Source organism: Protopterus annectens, chromosome 3.part0, assembly GCF_019279795.1.
Source record: "Protopterus annectens isolate FY-2018-M chromosome 3.part0, PAN1.0, whole genome shotgun sequence".
NCBI lineage: Eukaryota > Metazoa > Chordata > Ceratodontiformes > Protopteridae > Protopterus > Protopterus annectens.
Genome location: NC_056731.1, coordinates 118,213,772 through 118,230,762, shown reverse-complemented (window position 1 = coordinate 118,230,762; position 16,991 = coordinate 118,213,772). Strand labels below are relative to the sequence as shown.

At 38.4% G+C, this 16,991-nt stretch overlaps 1 protein-coding gene across 1 annotated transcript in view; it reads right to left on the bottom strand.

Moving 5' to 3' along the window:
* Window positions 1–16,991, bottom strand: part of LOC122796777 (macrophage mannose receptor 1-like) — a 1,798,323-nt gene that overhangs the window by 1,186,681 nt on the left and 594,651 nt on the right. The window contains exon 9 of the mRNA XM_044065505.1: window positions 4,535–4,648. Coding sequence (XP_043921440.1) covers window positions 4,535–4,648 — 114 coding nt within the window. The remainder of the gene's footprint in view (window positions 1–4,534; window positions 4,649–16,991) is intronic.

The following is a 16,991-nucleotide window of genomic DNA, read 5'->3' as shown; positions in this document are numbered from 1 at the left end:
TTGTCCACTGAGCCATTGGGCCTATGAATCTATAAGACATTGTGCTCATGAAGTCTTGTGGTATCAGCTATGCCATGTTTTGAGGTGTGGAGTGGAGAGGTGGCTGTAGATTTTTGTGAATGGTTTAAGTTGTTGTGTTTTGGCAGTGAGGCAAAGGACCTTCATACTGCAAATGATTTAAGTTGGCATCAGAAATGAAGGGGACTGCTTGCTACTAGCAGTTTAAGATGTGTTATAAAGCAAAGCAGAATCAGTGCTGCCGACAGCTCCATCAGTATGCTATTTGGTGTGAGTGGGCATCCGTGGGTCTAGCCACCTTGATGTGTTAAAACAAGGGCAGTGTGTCAATGTTACTAAATGCCAGTTAAAGTTGTATGTGGACTTGTGAGAGTGTGTTGAAGTGTGAGGGTATGCTATCAGTTTAGGGGTTGAAGGAGTGGGGCAGAATGGATGGCTGGGGTAGCAAAGATGACAGGGGCAGCATGGATGAAGGGGACTGAAAACACTGTCTACAATCCTGATCTGCAGGTTCCGAAACAATAATGAGTAAAATTTGAGCCACAGATGTTAAAGTTTATGAAAATAGATTAATTTACTTCAACTAAATAAGTCAAATCATCTGTTTTTAAAATAAATATACAAACAGTATAGAACCTGAACAAGGAACTGAAACCGAAATAATCAGAAAACAACACCTAAACCACAATCTGTCTCCATCTTGATAAAACCATACTGTGCCCATGCTGTCTTTTTTTTTCAGTTTCCTTACGTACAGTATATAATACAGCCTGAGCGCTGTCTCCAAGGGTATCCTCCATCAGGCAAAGCTGCATCACTTGGCTGTCCTTACGTACAGTATATAATACAGCCTGAGCTCTGTCTCCAAGGGTATCCTCCATCAGGCAAAGCTGCATCACTTGTAACTTCTTTTAAATGAACAGCCACCAAACCAGTGGCATTACATAAAATTAAATAAACCTGCTTGTTTCTACAGGAACATACATCTGGGTGGAGGGGACCCAGTAAGCTATTGTTCAAGTAAGGTATCATCATGTGACTTATTATATTTTATTAAAAACGCACAAGAACATAGCAACTATTTTACTTTTCGTGTATTTTAATTTTGAAAAAAATAGCAACATTTTCCTTTATTACATTTCTCCTCACAGAAATCAAAAAACAATACAAGATGAAAAGTGAACTAGAACCACACCAAAACCAATACAAAGGTTCGCTGGAGTGCCAAATAAGGGCCCGAGTCCAAATGGAGCCAAACAGTTTTATTAACACTTGACAAGCAATAAAAACAAAGGAAATAAGTTGCATAAACGTTGCCACTTCTTGATACGTTTTCGTACACCTTCCTCAGATGCAAATACCCTCTGTTGAAAATTCAATGCTTTTATATACACCTGTTAACTCTGAAACTAATTAACTATTATACCATTATCCAATAGGATTGATCCCTATATAATACATCAATTATTTGTAGAACTCATAACAAGAACTTATACTTATTGTATTATAAAAAAATTGGTTAATAAACCACTATTATGCATCTATATTGGGTCATAATAAATAAACATAAATAATTAAAACATTAGTCCATTAAAAAGTTTAAAATGTTTACAACAGTGTGTTTGTAAAAATGAACTTTCTTCATTTCAATAAAATTGTGTGTATAAGGCTGCCCTCTGGTGGTAAATCACAGTTTTGCAGCCCTTAATTTAAGCACTGGAAGAATGGATAACATGTCATTCAAGCCTGGGAATTTAGTAGCTTCCAAAAAAATCCGCCAGAATAGTTCTCGATATTCTAATTTGGCTTCCCACATACCCCCTCTAATTTCCTTGGGTACAACCTCTAAAACAAAGAATGTAAAGGAAGCCTGTTCACATATTTGTTTGTGACGGAATAAAGCATTATTTACATTTTGTTTTTTAATTTCATAATAATGTTCATAGATCCTCAATTTTAATTTCCTTTCCGTCTTCCTTACATAGAATGAATTACAAATCTGGCAAGTTGCTAGGTAAACAATTCCATTTATATTACAATTAGAATAACTTGTGATTTTCCTATTTCTACTTGGTACTTCTATACAAGATTTATTATGTATATATGGGCACTGTGAACAGCTCCCGCATTTAAAAGTACCCAATTTCCCTGATCTACCTTTTTGATTAGAGGTCTTCCCAAACTCAAATAAATTCTTTATATTCATGTCCTTTCTATATATTAATTTTAAAGGTTCTTTATGTACAGTATCCAAATCTAAAAACGCTCTGAACCTGTCCCATTCCCTGGTTATAACCTGCCTAATGACTCCAGAATCACCAGTGTAATCCATTACGTAAGCTTCTTCCCAGTTGGTTGTAAGGTTACTCTCTATAACTGAAACTGTGGATTCATCCTTCCCCAAAATAGGGGCAAGCCTTTCCTTTCTTCCTTCCGCCACATCAACAATGGTATCATGAATTAGTTTATCCGGATAGCCCCTTTCTTTAAACATATCACATACAAAGTCTCATTCCTCATAGAAATGACATTCCCCTCTCTTGGTGAATTAATATAACCTGGTCAGTTTACTTCAGCTTTCTAGATTCTGTAACTAAAGCATTTTTCTCATTCTCCTGACAGTCAGCTGTGTTTATTTTCTACACTCTGTAATGTGAAATATAATGAATAAAAAAGGAAGCATTTGCTCTGATATGAACATGTTACAAATAGAGAGGAATATGAAAACAAATGGGTCAGAGAAGACCATATGCCTCTATGACCTCCCACCTGTTGCAACCATCTCCTAACAGCTGTCCTTAGCATCCTATATCTGCTACCTTTCCCAGGATCTTTGGACTTCCACTCCAGATGCTGCTCCAGTGAACCTTTATAGGGAAAAATACACTTCTGTAAACATTTTTTCATAATACAAACTTCACATCCCCACAAATATGCACACAGAATCCAAGCAGCTATCCATGCTTTTGTCTACTACCAATAATTTATTAATTCAAATCATGTCACCTACTTTCTTACCAGTTTGTCAATATCAGATGTTCTTACTGTCTACATTCCATAGTGGAATGTGTCTTACTGTTTTCAGCCTTTCCTCATACACTAAACCTCCTTCAAAGTTCATTATTTTTTGGAGTTTCTTTTGTATGTTCTTATTCAGCCCTCTTTTCTTTTACCTGAATGGCATTAAGAACTGTTCCTAATATGTCTGGTGGGGCATTATAAACCTTGGTTACAGGTTCAAATAATATGCTCCTAATATTCCAGGTGAGGCCTTATGAACCCTGGTTCCATGTGCAAATAACGTGTTCCTAATATTGCAGGTGGGGTATTATAAGCCCTGATTACAGGTGCAAATAATGTGCTCCTAATATTGCAGGTAGGGTATTATAACCCCTGATTACAGGTGCAAATAATATTCACCTAATATTCCAGGCAGGGCCTTATAAACCCTAGTTACAGGTGGAAATAATATGCTCCTAATATTTCAGGTGTGGCCTTATAAACCCTAATTACATGTGCAAATAATATGTTCCTAATATTTCAGGTGGGGCCTTATAAACCCTGATTCCACGTGCAAATAATAACTAGATCCCTTGAGCTCAGCCAGTTCACACAGTGACTCACACAAACTTATATATGCATACACTGAACTCTTCGAGATGTACCTGTCATTCTTTTTTTATTGTGTTAAATAATTCTTTTTCAGTGCATCATATCCAAATCATTTAGAAAGATGCCTTGTTTAAAATCTGTATTTGTTGCAGTAATTTAAATCTTCTGTATAAATATACTGTATTGCATCTAACTGATTGGGTTGCTTTTCAGTGAAGCAAGTGAATCACAGTTGTTTTTCTTTCGGCTTTTCCTGGTTAGGGGTCTCCACAGCAGAACTCTGGTCCGCTAATGATTGGCAGTAGATTTCTTTTTACGGTGCAGAGGTGCCAGCTCGACACCCAATCTTCAACGAAGGCATGCCCATTCATGCATGTCTTTCAAATGCTACTCGACCATGGGGAGAGCATGCAGACTCTACACAGAGGACGCTCCAGCTGAGAATTGAACGGGAGAACCTCTTGCTGTGAGGCGACAACGCTACCGCTGCACTACCGCAGCTATGAAGCAAGTGAATCACAGTACTTAACTGAAACATGAGCCTTGAAAGTCTTTATACTAAATGACTCATATCTACATAAGTTATAACATATCGACAGTTCATGCAACTATAATGATGATTTAAAGATTAGTGGTGCTGGTGACAATTTCCTTACATGGAGGTGGAGAAGTCCTGACCCCATGTGAAAGAAACGTGTCGATGCAATCCTAGTTTGCTGAAAACTGGTCCAATGAACTGTACCATATCTAGTAGACTTTGTCATATTTTGGTATTTCATATTGATCACATATTAGATATATGTTAAAAAACTTAAGTTTCATAGCAATGATGGTTATTGCTTATGAGTGGGGGTACCCTATATACTTTTCTGCAACATTCAGGCTAATTACTATACATACTTACCATCTGACAACCGTTTTCAGGTGTAGCCAGATCTTCATGAGTCATAGATAATGGTTTTCGTTTGCAAATGTAGCCATGTTTCTTTTCACAGATGTGATCTGCCCAGTTACCATCCTAGAAGAAAAAGCATTTGTAAATAAAAACTAACCATAAGCTAGGATGTGTGTTGTGATGCTGTTCTAACTGCTATGTGTTTCTTTGTCAGAATAATGTTTATACATTCTTTATACTAACCTGATCTTCACAAACTGTACTCAACTAATGCATCATTAGCAAGTGACATGTTTTTATCATAAGCTCTACTCACTGAATGTTAAACAATCGAAAACTGCAAAGCTCTACAGATGATATTGTTAGGACAGTTGGGATGACATCATATTCCCTGTAGTTACGATGACATGCTTTAATCCACCTTATAAGGTCATTTAGTTCAGGTGCAAAGAGATGAAATAACTAGCTGTATTTCATACAACCAATCACTTGTCAGCAGAATGGGGACAGTTAGCTCCTGCGCACCTCTCTGTCAACTCATTAGCTGTAAAATGCCAGAAATGCAGGGAATATTAACAGAAAAAAAGAAGCCCATCTTATTTGCAGAGTAAGCTGACAGGGCATGGTAAATTGGTAAATTTATTTTTAGTTGTATATTCTAATGAGCAAATGTTGATTTCTAAAATCTACAAACATTAACACTCGTATATCTATATCTATCTATCAATATATATATATATATATATATATATATATATATATATATATATATATGTGGTCCAAAAATGTATGTCAGCTCACTGCTATCAGAACCACATAGTCCAAGCCATTGTAACTCCCCTCTGCCATCTTAACTTCTTAGCTCAAAAATCAGAGACAAAGGCTCAAAATCAGGAACAAATTTTAAATATTGCTCTTATATACTTACAAAGATGCTAACATAACAGGTGTTGTGTTAGCAAGCATTTTCTGAAGTATATGAAATCTAAAACCCGGGTTTGTCATTATTTAGTAAGTACAGTAGATAACACTTTGCGAGATAGGCACAGATGTTTAGAAGTACAAAACACAAATATAAGGAAAAAATGAGTATAGTTTAAAACTCTGTATACACACACACACACACACACACACACACACACACACACACACACACACACACACACACACACACACACACACACACACACACACAAGCATGACCATCAATTACAGGCAGTTGTATGACTCATATATCTGCTTCTGGTCCAGCGAATGAAGAAATAGAAAAATAATGGCAAAGAAGTTGCCGCTGGCAGAACTGTAGAATGCAAACACTGCAACTCCCTGCTGCTCTCAGGTTTCTAGCTCTAGAATCAGAAACAAAGGCTCAAAATCAGAACCACATTATAAATATTAGAGGTTCACAGGTAAGTACTAGGCTAACTACCACTGTGAGCTATTTTAAGCCAAAACAGTTTTTCTTTTTGTGCTCAGAATAACCTATCCCATTTGGTTATATATTAGCCTTGAAAATTCTATATTATCCTAATGAGAATAAATGGAATGACACCATTATACCGCAAGTCTGTGATATATTTTGACACATCAGTGAGAGTACTCATAATATGAAATGTTGTCCTTATGACTGAGCATGCTTTGAGTATAGTCTTTAAAAGCTGTATCTTTATATACATAAGGAGCAGGCTGCCTAACCATTTGAGACAAAGTGTCAGTTACATTTGCCAAGGTGTAGCAAATAAAGATGAAGATTCAGTGTAGCAGCTGTGTATCTCAGACCTTATTTTTCACTGCTACAAAACTGCACTCACACACACACACACACACACACACACACACACACACACACACACACACACACACACACACACACACACACACACACACACACACATACACACACACACACACACAAATACATAGTATACTGCATAATTACTTACCAGATCCACAATAAACATGACAATGTCTTCAGCACTGAAAGGTACAATTTTTTCAAAAAACAACCTTACTGCAAGATGTCAGACTTGTTAGCAGTCAGAGCTGACATATGTCAAGAGCAGATCCAAGTAAAATTGGGATTGAGAGATGTGGACGGGACAGTGCCAGACATTTTTTTTCCTCATAATGCTGATGTTTTAGGTCAACACTAGCTGGCTCTAACTCATAGATAGCTACCGAGGTCAGCTACCAACATCACCTTGTGCTGGATTCAGCTCTAGCTCTGAAAGGCAGAAGTCTGATATTATACTGCCAAATAATAACAATAGCAAAATTAATTTGTTTGAGGGAGGAGTCTGGTATTGCTTAGAAATTGTCTGTCTGATAGGCAACAAAACATGGTTGCTCAAGGGGAACTATCACTAAAAAGTCGATAAGCAGTAGAGTGTTACAGGATTCAGTGCTATACTTCATGTTATCAAGATATCTCTGTCACATTTAACACTGGGTTTGAAGATCAAACTCCTTGTATAGGTTAGCTGATGATATAAAGACAGGTGTAATACTAACGGGCTGGGGGAGCACATTCTCCAGTCAGACCTGTGGTATACAACACTGTGGGCATAGAGGTGGCAGCTGAGAGTAAAAGGGAAAAGTGTAAAGTAGTGTGCCTTGTGTGTGTGTGTGGGGGGGTCAGAAAAAGTTTACTTTTATGGTGGGATGACCCTAAGCAAATGAGTAGAAACATAATTTGGGTGTAGTCATCATTCCTAAGTAGAACAGTGCTGCATTATATAGAAGGATATTCAGAAAGGATGCTGGGAGTGTACAGAATGAGGACCCAGTTCCAGAGATCCGATCATCATGTTCAGTTGGGCAGTACAACAGTAGCTCTGTATTTGGAGTACTATATACAGCTGAAGGCCTCATACAGAGGAAGGGAAACTGGAAAGCACACAGTGCACAGTTACAGAAATAGTAAATGGAATGTATGGGCTAGTTATGGACAGAAACTGAAAGACTCAGGTTGTGCACATTCTTAGAGATGAGAAAGAAAAGTAGCAATATGAATCCATCTCATTAATGGGACAAGTGGGAGGCACTGGACAATGAAGTGGAACAATAGGAGGAAGAAGGCCACGTGGGTGTCCGCTGAAAAGATAATGGTTTAAGATAAACCTGAAAAAGTATTACTTCACAGAAGGGGCAGTGTGAGCGCAACACTGCTTGGATAGAGAAAAGAAAAATGAGACATGGCATAACAGGGACAACTGCTCTGAGGGCTAGCTGCAATGTTCTTCAGTAAACTGCTCATCTTTTTACTGTCAACCTTGGAGGATGATGTAGTAAACTACCAAAAGACTGTATTGTTGGAGAATATTACCACCTTACCGGCCTTCCTTGGAGTGTGTGTGTGTGTGTGTGTGTGTGTGTGTGTGTGTGTGTGTGTGTGTGTGTGTGTGTGTGTGTGTGTGTGTGTGTGTGTGCATACTTGCACATCTACATTTGACTTTCTATAGGTTTGTGTGGGTGTTTGAGGTGTGTGAGCGAGATACTCTCGTTTGCTGTTGCCATGGACAGAAAGAATATGTACTGAAAATTTTGAAATTGCTAGAGATTTTTCCCCACAGTGTAGTTTGGGCTTTTGAGACTGTAAGTGTTAAAGCCATAAGTGAATTCCTGTTGTTCAACTGCACAATGAAAAAACATTACTGCCAAGTTCTTCTAAGCCCCACCTGTATATTTCATTAATGCATTTCCTTCTACCTAACAGTTTGTTGACCTTTTTAGAAGTATTTAAATCAGATAAAAACTACAGATAAAAAAGTGCATCCATTCAGAAGTGACTTTTGCATTCTTTAGCAGCATTATTATCATTTTAGTATTGTATGAGGAAGTTGGGAGTGTCAGAGAAGTATGTAAGAGTGATACAGGATATGTACGAGGGTAGTGTGGCAGTGGTGACGTCTGCGGTGGGAGTGGCGGATGCGTTTAAGGTGGAGGTGGGATTACATCAAGGATCAGCTCTGAGCCCTTTCTTATTTGCAATGGTGATGGACAGGTTGACAGACAAGATCAGACAGGAGTCCCTGTGGACTATGATGTTTGCAGATGACATTGTGATCTGTAGTGAGAGTAGGGAAATGGTGGAGGAGACCCTGAAGAGGTGAATATATGCTCTAGAGAGAAGAGGAATGAAGGTCAGCAGGACTAAGACATAATATGTGTGTGTGAATGAGAGGGAGGATAGAGGAATGGTGAGGATGCAGGGAGAAGAGGTGGCAAAGGTGGATGAGTTTAAATACTTGGGATCAACAGTTCAGATCTGTGGGACTGGATAACATACTATGTGTACAAATATTCTGCACTGACAGTTAACACATTGTTCTCATTGCAGGTAGAATTTTTCTTCCATATGCATATTTCAGTAGCTACTATTGATACCCACAAATATTGCATAAATGATTATGGCAAAATTCATGATTAAATTATTCAAGATGCGGGAGGAGTGGATGCTGTTGAGCTCATGGGAAATGGCAGCAGTTTGTACTTCATTATTAGCTATTAAAGTTCAAAAGTGTACACGCAGAGAAAAACAAGGCGATAGGTGGAAAGTTCCTTACCGGACAGAGGAGCTATCCATGAAGTAAGCAAGATATTAAATGAAGTGGGTGATAAGCCTGTCTGTATTCTTTAGACAATCTAAATGGTGAAGGGAAGCCATGAGACCCAAGGTCTCTGCTGTGAAAGAGAAAATTATAGTAAAGTGGTACAGGAAGCTAAATTAAAAAGAAAGGACGATGATGTCTCAAGCAAAATAAATGCACAAATGAAATGGAAGATGCAAATATTGTTGAAAAGGCATTGAAAGGCAAAACAATTTAGAGGCCAGGACAAGAAGTGAGAACAACAGACTAATGGACCAACAGGGAGGTTACAGAGGCAGTCATGTAGTAAGATTCTTGGAGGTTTGGCAGTTGGCCTTTTTTATCAGATCCAGATGACAAACTATCAAGACACTCAGGCAGACAGAGTTCATTGGGTTGGATGAGCTCCTGCAACCAAGGGCAGAGAGAATATCTCATATTCAAATGACACAGCCTGTAATTAAGAGAATGGTTCTTAAAAGTGTCTTTGATACCAGAGGGCATGGTGTTGGCAGGGCAGCGAGAGAGAGAGAGAGAGAACTATTAAACATTTTCCTGCCACCATCACAAAAAAAAAGGTCCAACTCTTTATGGCATTAACGAACTTACAAACAGCAACTGCAATGGCCATGAGAGTTTGTTCTGCTCAACTAAGAATAAGCTGGAGGGAATTGCATACTAGGCTCATACACAGAAGAGGTACAAATGTGTCAAAGGATGTGTTTGATGGCAAACACCTAAGGTGGGAAGATAACATATAGGAAGAAAAAACAATGAAGCTGTAAGTAGAAGGAAACAGAACAGGCTTGGATGGGAGGGACGATGGAGTGACACTAATCCAGACACAACCCATTAGGGGTGTGAGTGTTGTGAGATGTAAAGGAGAAACAGCTACATTTGGAACTGAGTATAGGACAGTGTAGTATGTGAGAGACCACCTGAGACCCTAAGAGAAAGATCCCCACTGAATGACATGGAGAGCAGGAGGGTGGCTCGGGGATATATAGAAAGTTCCCCAGAACAGAAACCGAGAAATACATCAGTTTTCAACCTACATAGAAGAGACGTTAGAGAGGAATGAACTGACAAGGAACTAAGGGGTAAAACCTTATTACATAATGGGCTAAAATAAGCTGATATAACAAAAGAACAGTGACAGGAGCAAATGCCTGAATAACTAGTATATTGAAGTATGAATGGAGCTATAGACGGGGTATGCAACCTGGCCCAGAAGATAATGCTTAGACTTATTTTCTGTTTTTTACTTTGTTACAACAGTGGCAACTGGAGCGTATGTGTTCAGTATCCTTATTATGGGGTATACCTCAAAGTTGAGGAGGACAGCAACTGACTCGACTGAGAAATGTGAAGGGAAATTTTCACTAGGGGATGAGACTGATTTTGGCCCATGATAGGAACATCACATAGAAATAATCTATGATGGCAAATTGATGAATGTGGAGAAAGTATAAATGGGTATGTCATTAAAAGGACAGAGTATTAAATTCAATGTCAGTGTAGCTGGATCTTAATTTATCAAATGTATGGTATCTGAAAGTAAAGAAACACTAGTAGGTTAAGGTAATAGAGTGGCAGGAGACTTAACTAAAGTTGAAGGACCCACTAACAGTCCTGAATTTTTAGAAGTTCAGGAAATGTTTAGGATATGGAAAAGTGATATCTTATAGGTCTATCATGTTGCTGTCAGTTATAAAAACTAAAGGCACAGATCAACAAGACATACTGTAGAGACAGAAGAAAAAGTGATGGGGAAAGAAACAGATTCCAACCAAAAATGGATTGATGGGATTAATTTATAAAGACACCAAAAGATGGGCATGTGAAGAAAAGATGTATAAACCTAGGAAATAGTGAATCAGAGAAGATGATGGGTAGGCAGAAGAGGTAGCATGGGAAAGAGTATGGTGAATGTCAAGAAGGCTAAAGGTAACAGTTCCTGTATTCAACATGCAGGTAAAGATTATGCAGGATACCATATAGGATTAAGGATGAGGGCTGCTGGGAGACTGCAGGATGCTCAAGATGTGTGGGACAGTGAAGCAGATAATCAACTTATGTAGTGGTGCTGCAAAGGAATACAAGGCTTGGCAAAGGAAATGGATCATCTCGAAAGGCTGTTGTTTGGGAAAGAACCACAGGAGGCTTTTTTTTTATTTCTGCTTAAGGTTGAGAAAACTTCAGCTACTTGAGATTTGGAGGAATGGGTAGAAATTAAGTTAGTAAAAGGGTGGCAAATGGTGATAGAAAGCAGAACAAAAATAGTGGAAAAGGTCTTTTTACCAAAGAGATGTTTATATTTATGAATGCAAAAAGTGTATAGAAGCTGAAAGGTGAATAAATGGGACAGCTGATTAAAATGCAAGTGAAGCTTTCAGGATCTGTTAAATGCAAACAAAGCAATTATAGGATGAGAATGAAATGGAGGATAGAGCCCAGGGGAACTGTGCTAAACACCTTCAAATTAATCTAACCTGCCACAAATCAGTTTATTTATTTAACATTTGTTTACGGGGAAAAGTCCAAACTTGGAACAAAGCCAATTTTCAGAGGAGGCCCTGGGAGAAATGCTCCAGACACGTCTTTGTAATATGGGAGGAAAGCCACACAAATGCAAGGAGGACATGCAGACTCCACACAGAAGGCAACCGAGCCAAGAATCAAACCAGAAAACTTCTTGCTATGAGGTGACAATACTACCGCTGCAACACTGCGCCATCCTAATGTATTAACCTAATATAATTCAAGAGACAACCCATGAGACACTAATTAATAGACCAAACAGATAAATATTATTTTTATACATATTTATTTACAAGCCCCTTTTCAGCAGAGGCCCTGAGAGAAAAGCTCCAAGTAAAAAAACAATACAAAGCATAATATATATTCCTGAGAGAAATGATACATGTATTGAATGTAAGTAGTCAATTAAACAGAGTCAGTAAAATTAAACAGAATGGCAGCTTTTAATTCCTTTTGTTTTGATTTAGTTATAAATAGAGGAGAATGTCTAGGTGGAGGGAAGGAGCGGTAACAGTAGAGTAAGACAGAAGCAGAGGAGATGACCACAGAGCAAGACAGGAGGTGGGAAGGTAGGAAAATTTTCGGAGAGTATAAGCAGAGGGCAGAGAAGGGATAGAGGAGAGGAAGGGAAGGTCAGCTATGGAAAGGTAGAGGTTGGATATATTAAACATGGGTAGAGCAAGAGAAAAGCCCATTGTCCATCATGTATTGTTTGAGTTGATTTTTAAAAGGCTTCACTTTACTTTGATGTCACATCAAGAGTAGTTGGGAACGCCAGAGGTTTTTGATATGATAGGAGAATAATTAATCAACTGCTAAGTTGTTGGATCTGGTCACTTGGAGTAGGTACTTATCCTCTGAGAGAAGGCATCTACTGGGTATATACTATTGGACAGGGTAGACTAGGCCTGGGCATTTTCCCAAGGAGTAAGTAAGGCTACGAGTGATAACAGAGAGAAGAAAAGATGGTGTAAGAGCTCTGTCCACTGTTTTAGGGCTGGGCAGTGATAAGTCTGTGGGGTAGGTTTGCAGTAAGTTTTGTTATTTGTGATAGCACTGCTCAATTAAGTGAGACTGGGAGGATTATAGTTAACAGGATTTGGGCACCCTAGAGAAGGGTTGGAAATAAGTAGGCAGAAACAATATGTTTTCTTTCATCTTCAGTTAGATAGGACTTAATTCTATAGAATGTACCAAGTTGTTGATGTGCTTTTTGACTACTTCTTTTGTGTAAATGTTGAATTTCATATTTTCATCAAGATTTACTCGTAAAAGTTTGGTATGTGGGACTATTTGTATTTTAGTCTAATTAAGAGACGTTATACTGAATTGGACTTTTGGAACTGCAGAATTCAGGTGTAAAAAACATTTGTTTTGTTTTTTGAGAGTTTAATAGGCGTTGAGAGCTGGCAAACCATGTGTTAACCACATGTGAGGATTTAGGATTGTTTGTTGCAATTTTTCAAGGATCTTTGTAGAGTATCTTGAAGTTGTATGCATACTGTACTATGGCAGCATTGTCGACTGCTTTATGTAGGTCATTGATGGCTGCTAAATAAGAGGGGGGCCTAGAATGCATCACTGGGGAATACCAACAGTTACAGGAAGAAATGATGAAATTTCATTCTGCCATTTGACAGCCTGTTGCCTATCTGAGAGATAGTACATAAAAGGGAGGAAAAGTCTAGGCCATGATCTGCTAGTCTTTGATTTAGGTTGTGGTGAGATACCATATCAAAGGCCTTGGATAGATCAAAGAGTAGGGTGCATACCATGTTACCAGAATTTTTGTTCATGTTAATAGATGTGGAGAAGTTGAGGAGTGCAGAGACAGTGCTATGGTGTGGGTGAAAGCCATGCTGGGTTGGGGACAGAATTTTATTATGAACTAATGAGTTAAGGAATTGATGGTGAATGCATGTTTCAAGGATCTTGGATAGAGGGGATGGGATAGCAATAGGATGATAATCAGAGGAGTCAGTAGTGTTGGCAAGATATAGGATGCCATCCAGAGTACGGGACCTAGTTTTCTGATTTGCAGTGATTGATTAAGATGGATATAGAATATAGTAGGGTGTCAGCTGCAATTTTGATGTATTCAGCTAGGATGTTGTCATGGGTCAGTATTGTTCGTTGTAGTTGTAGGAGAGGTTTTTTATGTATGAGGTTGGAGAGAGATTTTAGAGGAAGAGAGGTTAGTTTCTTCATTAAATGGTGGGTTTGGGATTTTGTATTTTAGGATGGATGCTACTGATTGGATAAAGTATGTATTGAACAGCTAACTTAGTATCAGAAAAGTCATTATTTGTTGGAGTAGGTTAAGTAGTATTAACAGGGTGGATCAAATTATTTTTTAATAACTAGAACATTTTTGTGTTTGTTAGTCTGGAGTGTAGTAGGTTAGTATAGAGGAACCAAGTATTATTCATTTCTTTCATTTGCATTTTAGTTTTTCTATTAAGCCAGGGAACAGGGTTGAATTTGACCCTTTTGTTTCGAACAGGGGCATATTTGTTGAGTATATTGATAAATATGTTATCAAATAAAGAGACAACTCCCTCAAGTTGTGTTTTTAGTTGAGTCCAGTTTGTCAGTTGCTGTTCAGCCTTGAAAGAGGTTTCGTCAATATTAGATATGTTGTGTGATAAGTTGTAGTGGTGGATTCTATGAGTAGCTATACATTTCCTGACTGCATACGTGGTTAACTAGGAAGGTGGTCACTAATACTGTCGGGCAGGACACCTGCATTGACAGTATCGGTAGGGTTATTAGTAAGAATTTAATCAAGGATACTTTATCTGTTGCTAATTTTGTTGAGTCTCATTGGATTATTTATAAATTGGGTAAAACCACAGAGGATAATGTTATTTGTGGGAGAGTCCTATCGGAGGGATGACCAGTCAATGATGAAGTCACCCAGCATTAGGGTTTCATACCTGATATTGTTAGCCACCCAGGACAGTATTTCTTCTAAGGTGTCATGCTGTTGTCATGGGGGATATATACTCCTATGATGGTTATATTTTTCTGTTGATTTTGAGGGTTGTCATGAGAAATTCTACATTGTAGACTGAAGGAGGGGTGAGTAGTCAGACTGAGATTTTGTTTATATATTATGGCTACACCACCTGTTTTCCCTTTTATTCTATTGCATCTCACTATATTATAACTTGGCAGGATGACTTCCTCATTACAATTTGCTGGTTTAAGTCATGTTTCTGTGGATACCAGAATGTCATGTAATAGGAGAACTATCCTAACGTATACCTCAGGAATGTTGTTGTATATGCTTCTCAGGTTAGTATTTAAGATAAGTAGACCTGTTGAACTGAGTGAATGGGCTCCAGTGGAAGATATTCATGGGCCTGGGTTTGGGTGCACATCATCACTTAATTGTGTCTTTTATGAGGTAGCATGATGGCTGAACAGCCACCACAATTTCTTTATGTACTTGGGGTATTTGCTGGTTGAAGTGGGAAAGTGGATATGCAGTTTGCACTTTTGGAATAGTCTGGTGGAGCTGTCAGCATGAGAAGAATGGAGGTTTCATTGTTCTTAGTGCAGAGGATGGTGATAGGAAGTTAGGTGTGCAATAATTATTAAAAATGGCAGACAGAATACATGGATGATTTCCATGATGAGTTGATGCAGTCAGAGTATGGATATACTAGTGTATGGACTATGATGATAGAGCATCAGGTGGTCTATAGGATAGGTGCTTGGGGATAAAGTGAGGATGTGGAGTAGGAGAGGGGCAATTACAAGAGATAAACAGATGTATATGGCAGTGTAAAGTTAGTATAGAGGTGGTTGGAGATAGGTGTGTACTCTGGAGACTGTAAGGGAGGATGAGGGAGAGTTGTTAATATGGAGAATATGGTGTGGCAAGGTAAAGTTGGTTTAGAGTAGATATAGGTAGAGTCTGTTTAATGTAAGTGTAGAAGTAGCAGAGCTAGGTGAAAATTGGGGCCAGGGTAGGAAAGAGGAGCAAGCCCAAATGGACCAAGGGCAAACAGAGCAAGTTAGCCAGATTCCCAGGATGCAGCTGTTGTCCACAAAAAAAACAATCTGCTCTTGACTATAAATGTTAGGCAAGTTTTTGATTGTATATATTTCAATTAATATTGTTATAAAATCAAGATAAGCTGTAATAATGGCAAGAAGAAAGCAGGTTTGACTAAGAGACAGATCATGTATTAAGTAATGATGGCCAGGATTGGAATAATTACAGCAGCTGAAAAGATTCCATGCCTACTAAGGGTGTATTAAGAGGGGAAATAAAGTACAGTTAAGTTAGAGGTTACAGCAGTGAGTGGGTGCCACTTCCAGATTTATTTATTTATGCATGTATTTATTTATTTATTCATCACAGATCAGTTAAACATATTTGCTTACCCTGAGCTGCTGTTATCCTGTGTGTGTGTGTGGGTGGGGGCTGTACTGACACTGTGTGAAAGCAACTTAAAGCTGCCTGAATTCTTCTGAAACCTTGGAGAGTGCAGAGGGCATGTGCCGTCAAAGTGTTAATTATTTGCACGTTCTGTTATTCATCTCATTCTCTGGTAAGTAAAGACAAAATACAAACATTAAAAAAGGACAGACCTGAGCTACACATGTTTCTGAGTTACTGAAACAGTCACCAACCAACTGCTAGGTAAGTGTTACCAATCTAATTATAGAGAAAGTTTAACATAACATTCAGATTCTATAAACCCCATGAGTACAGTTTTGTCAAAGTCCAGTATAGAAAGAAAGGAGTTGCATGTGTGATTGATAGGAGATAGAATATTTTTTATAGATCATCAGCTTAGGTTGTCAGTATGAGTTAATCTTCACTGAAATGAACAGTAGCAGTATGCTTAAATACTTAATTTTCAAAGGATAAAAAGCTGCACAAGGGTAAGACAAGCCATACCTATCAAGATACGCTGGCTTTAACAAGCCTGAATTACATTAACATATGAAGTGTCCTTTTCCCTTAGCAGTAGCACTGATTGCAAACCTAGTGGTACAGATGGTTGTAGCAGTTTACCTAGTGGCACCCAAAAGTGTCAGTTTATATGTTGTCCACACAGAAAATAAAAAGATTTTTGAAGGCTCCAAGTCCTCCTAGCAGAAGAATGTTTTATCCAGAATGGTGCAGAATGACAGTGAAATCATGACTTTCGATATTGTGTGGAAGGGACAATCATGCAAGAACTGAACAGCTATAATTTAGTGTGTATGTGCGGGGGGGGGGGGCTACAATTGTATTTATGCATTGATAATCAGGTTAGTCACACCAGGCCAGTGGCCTCTTTTTGGACGGGTTATAAGGTAGTATTCACACTGAAAAG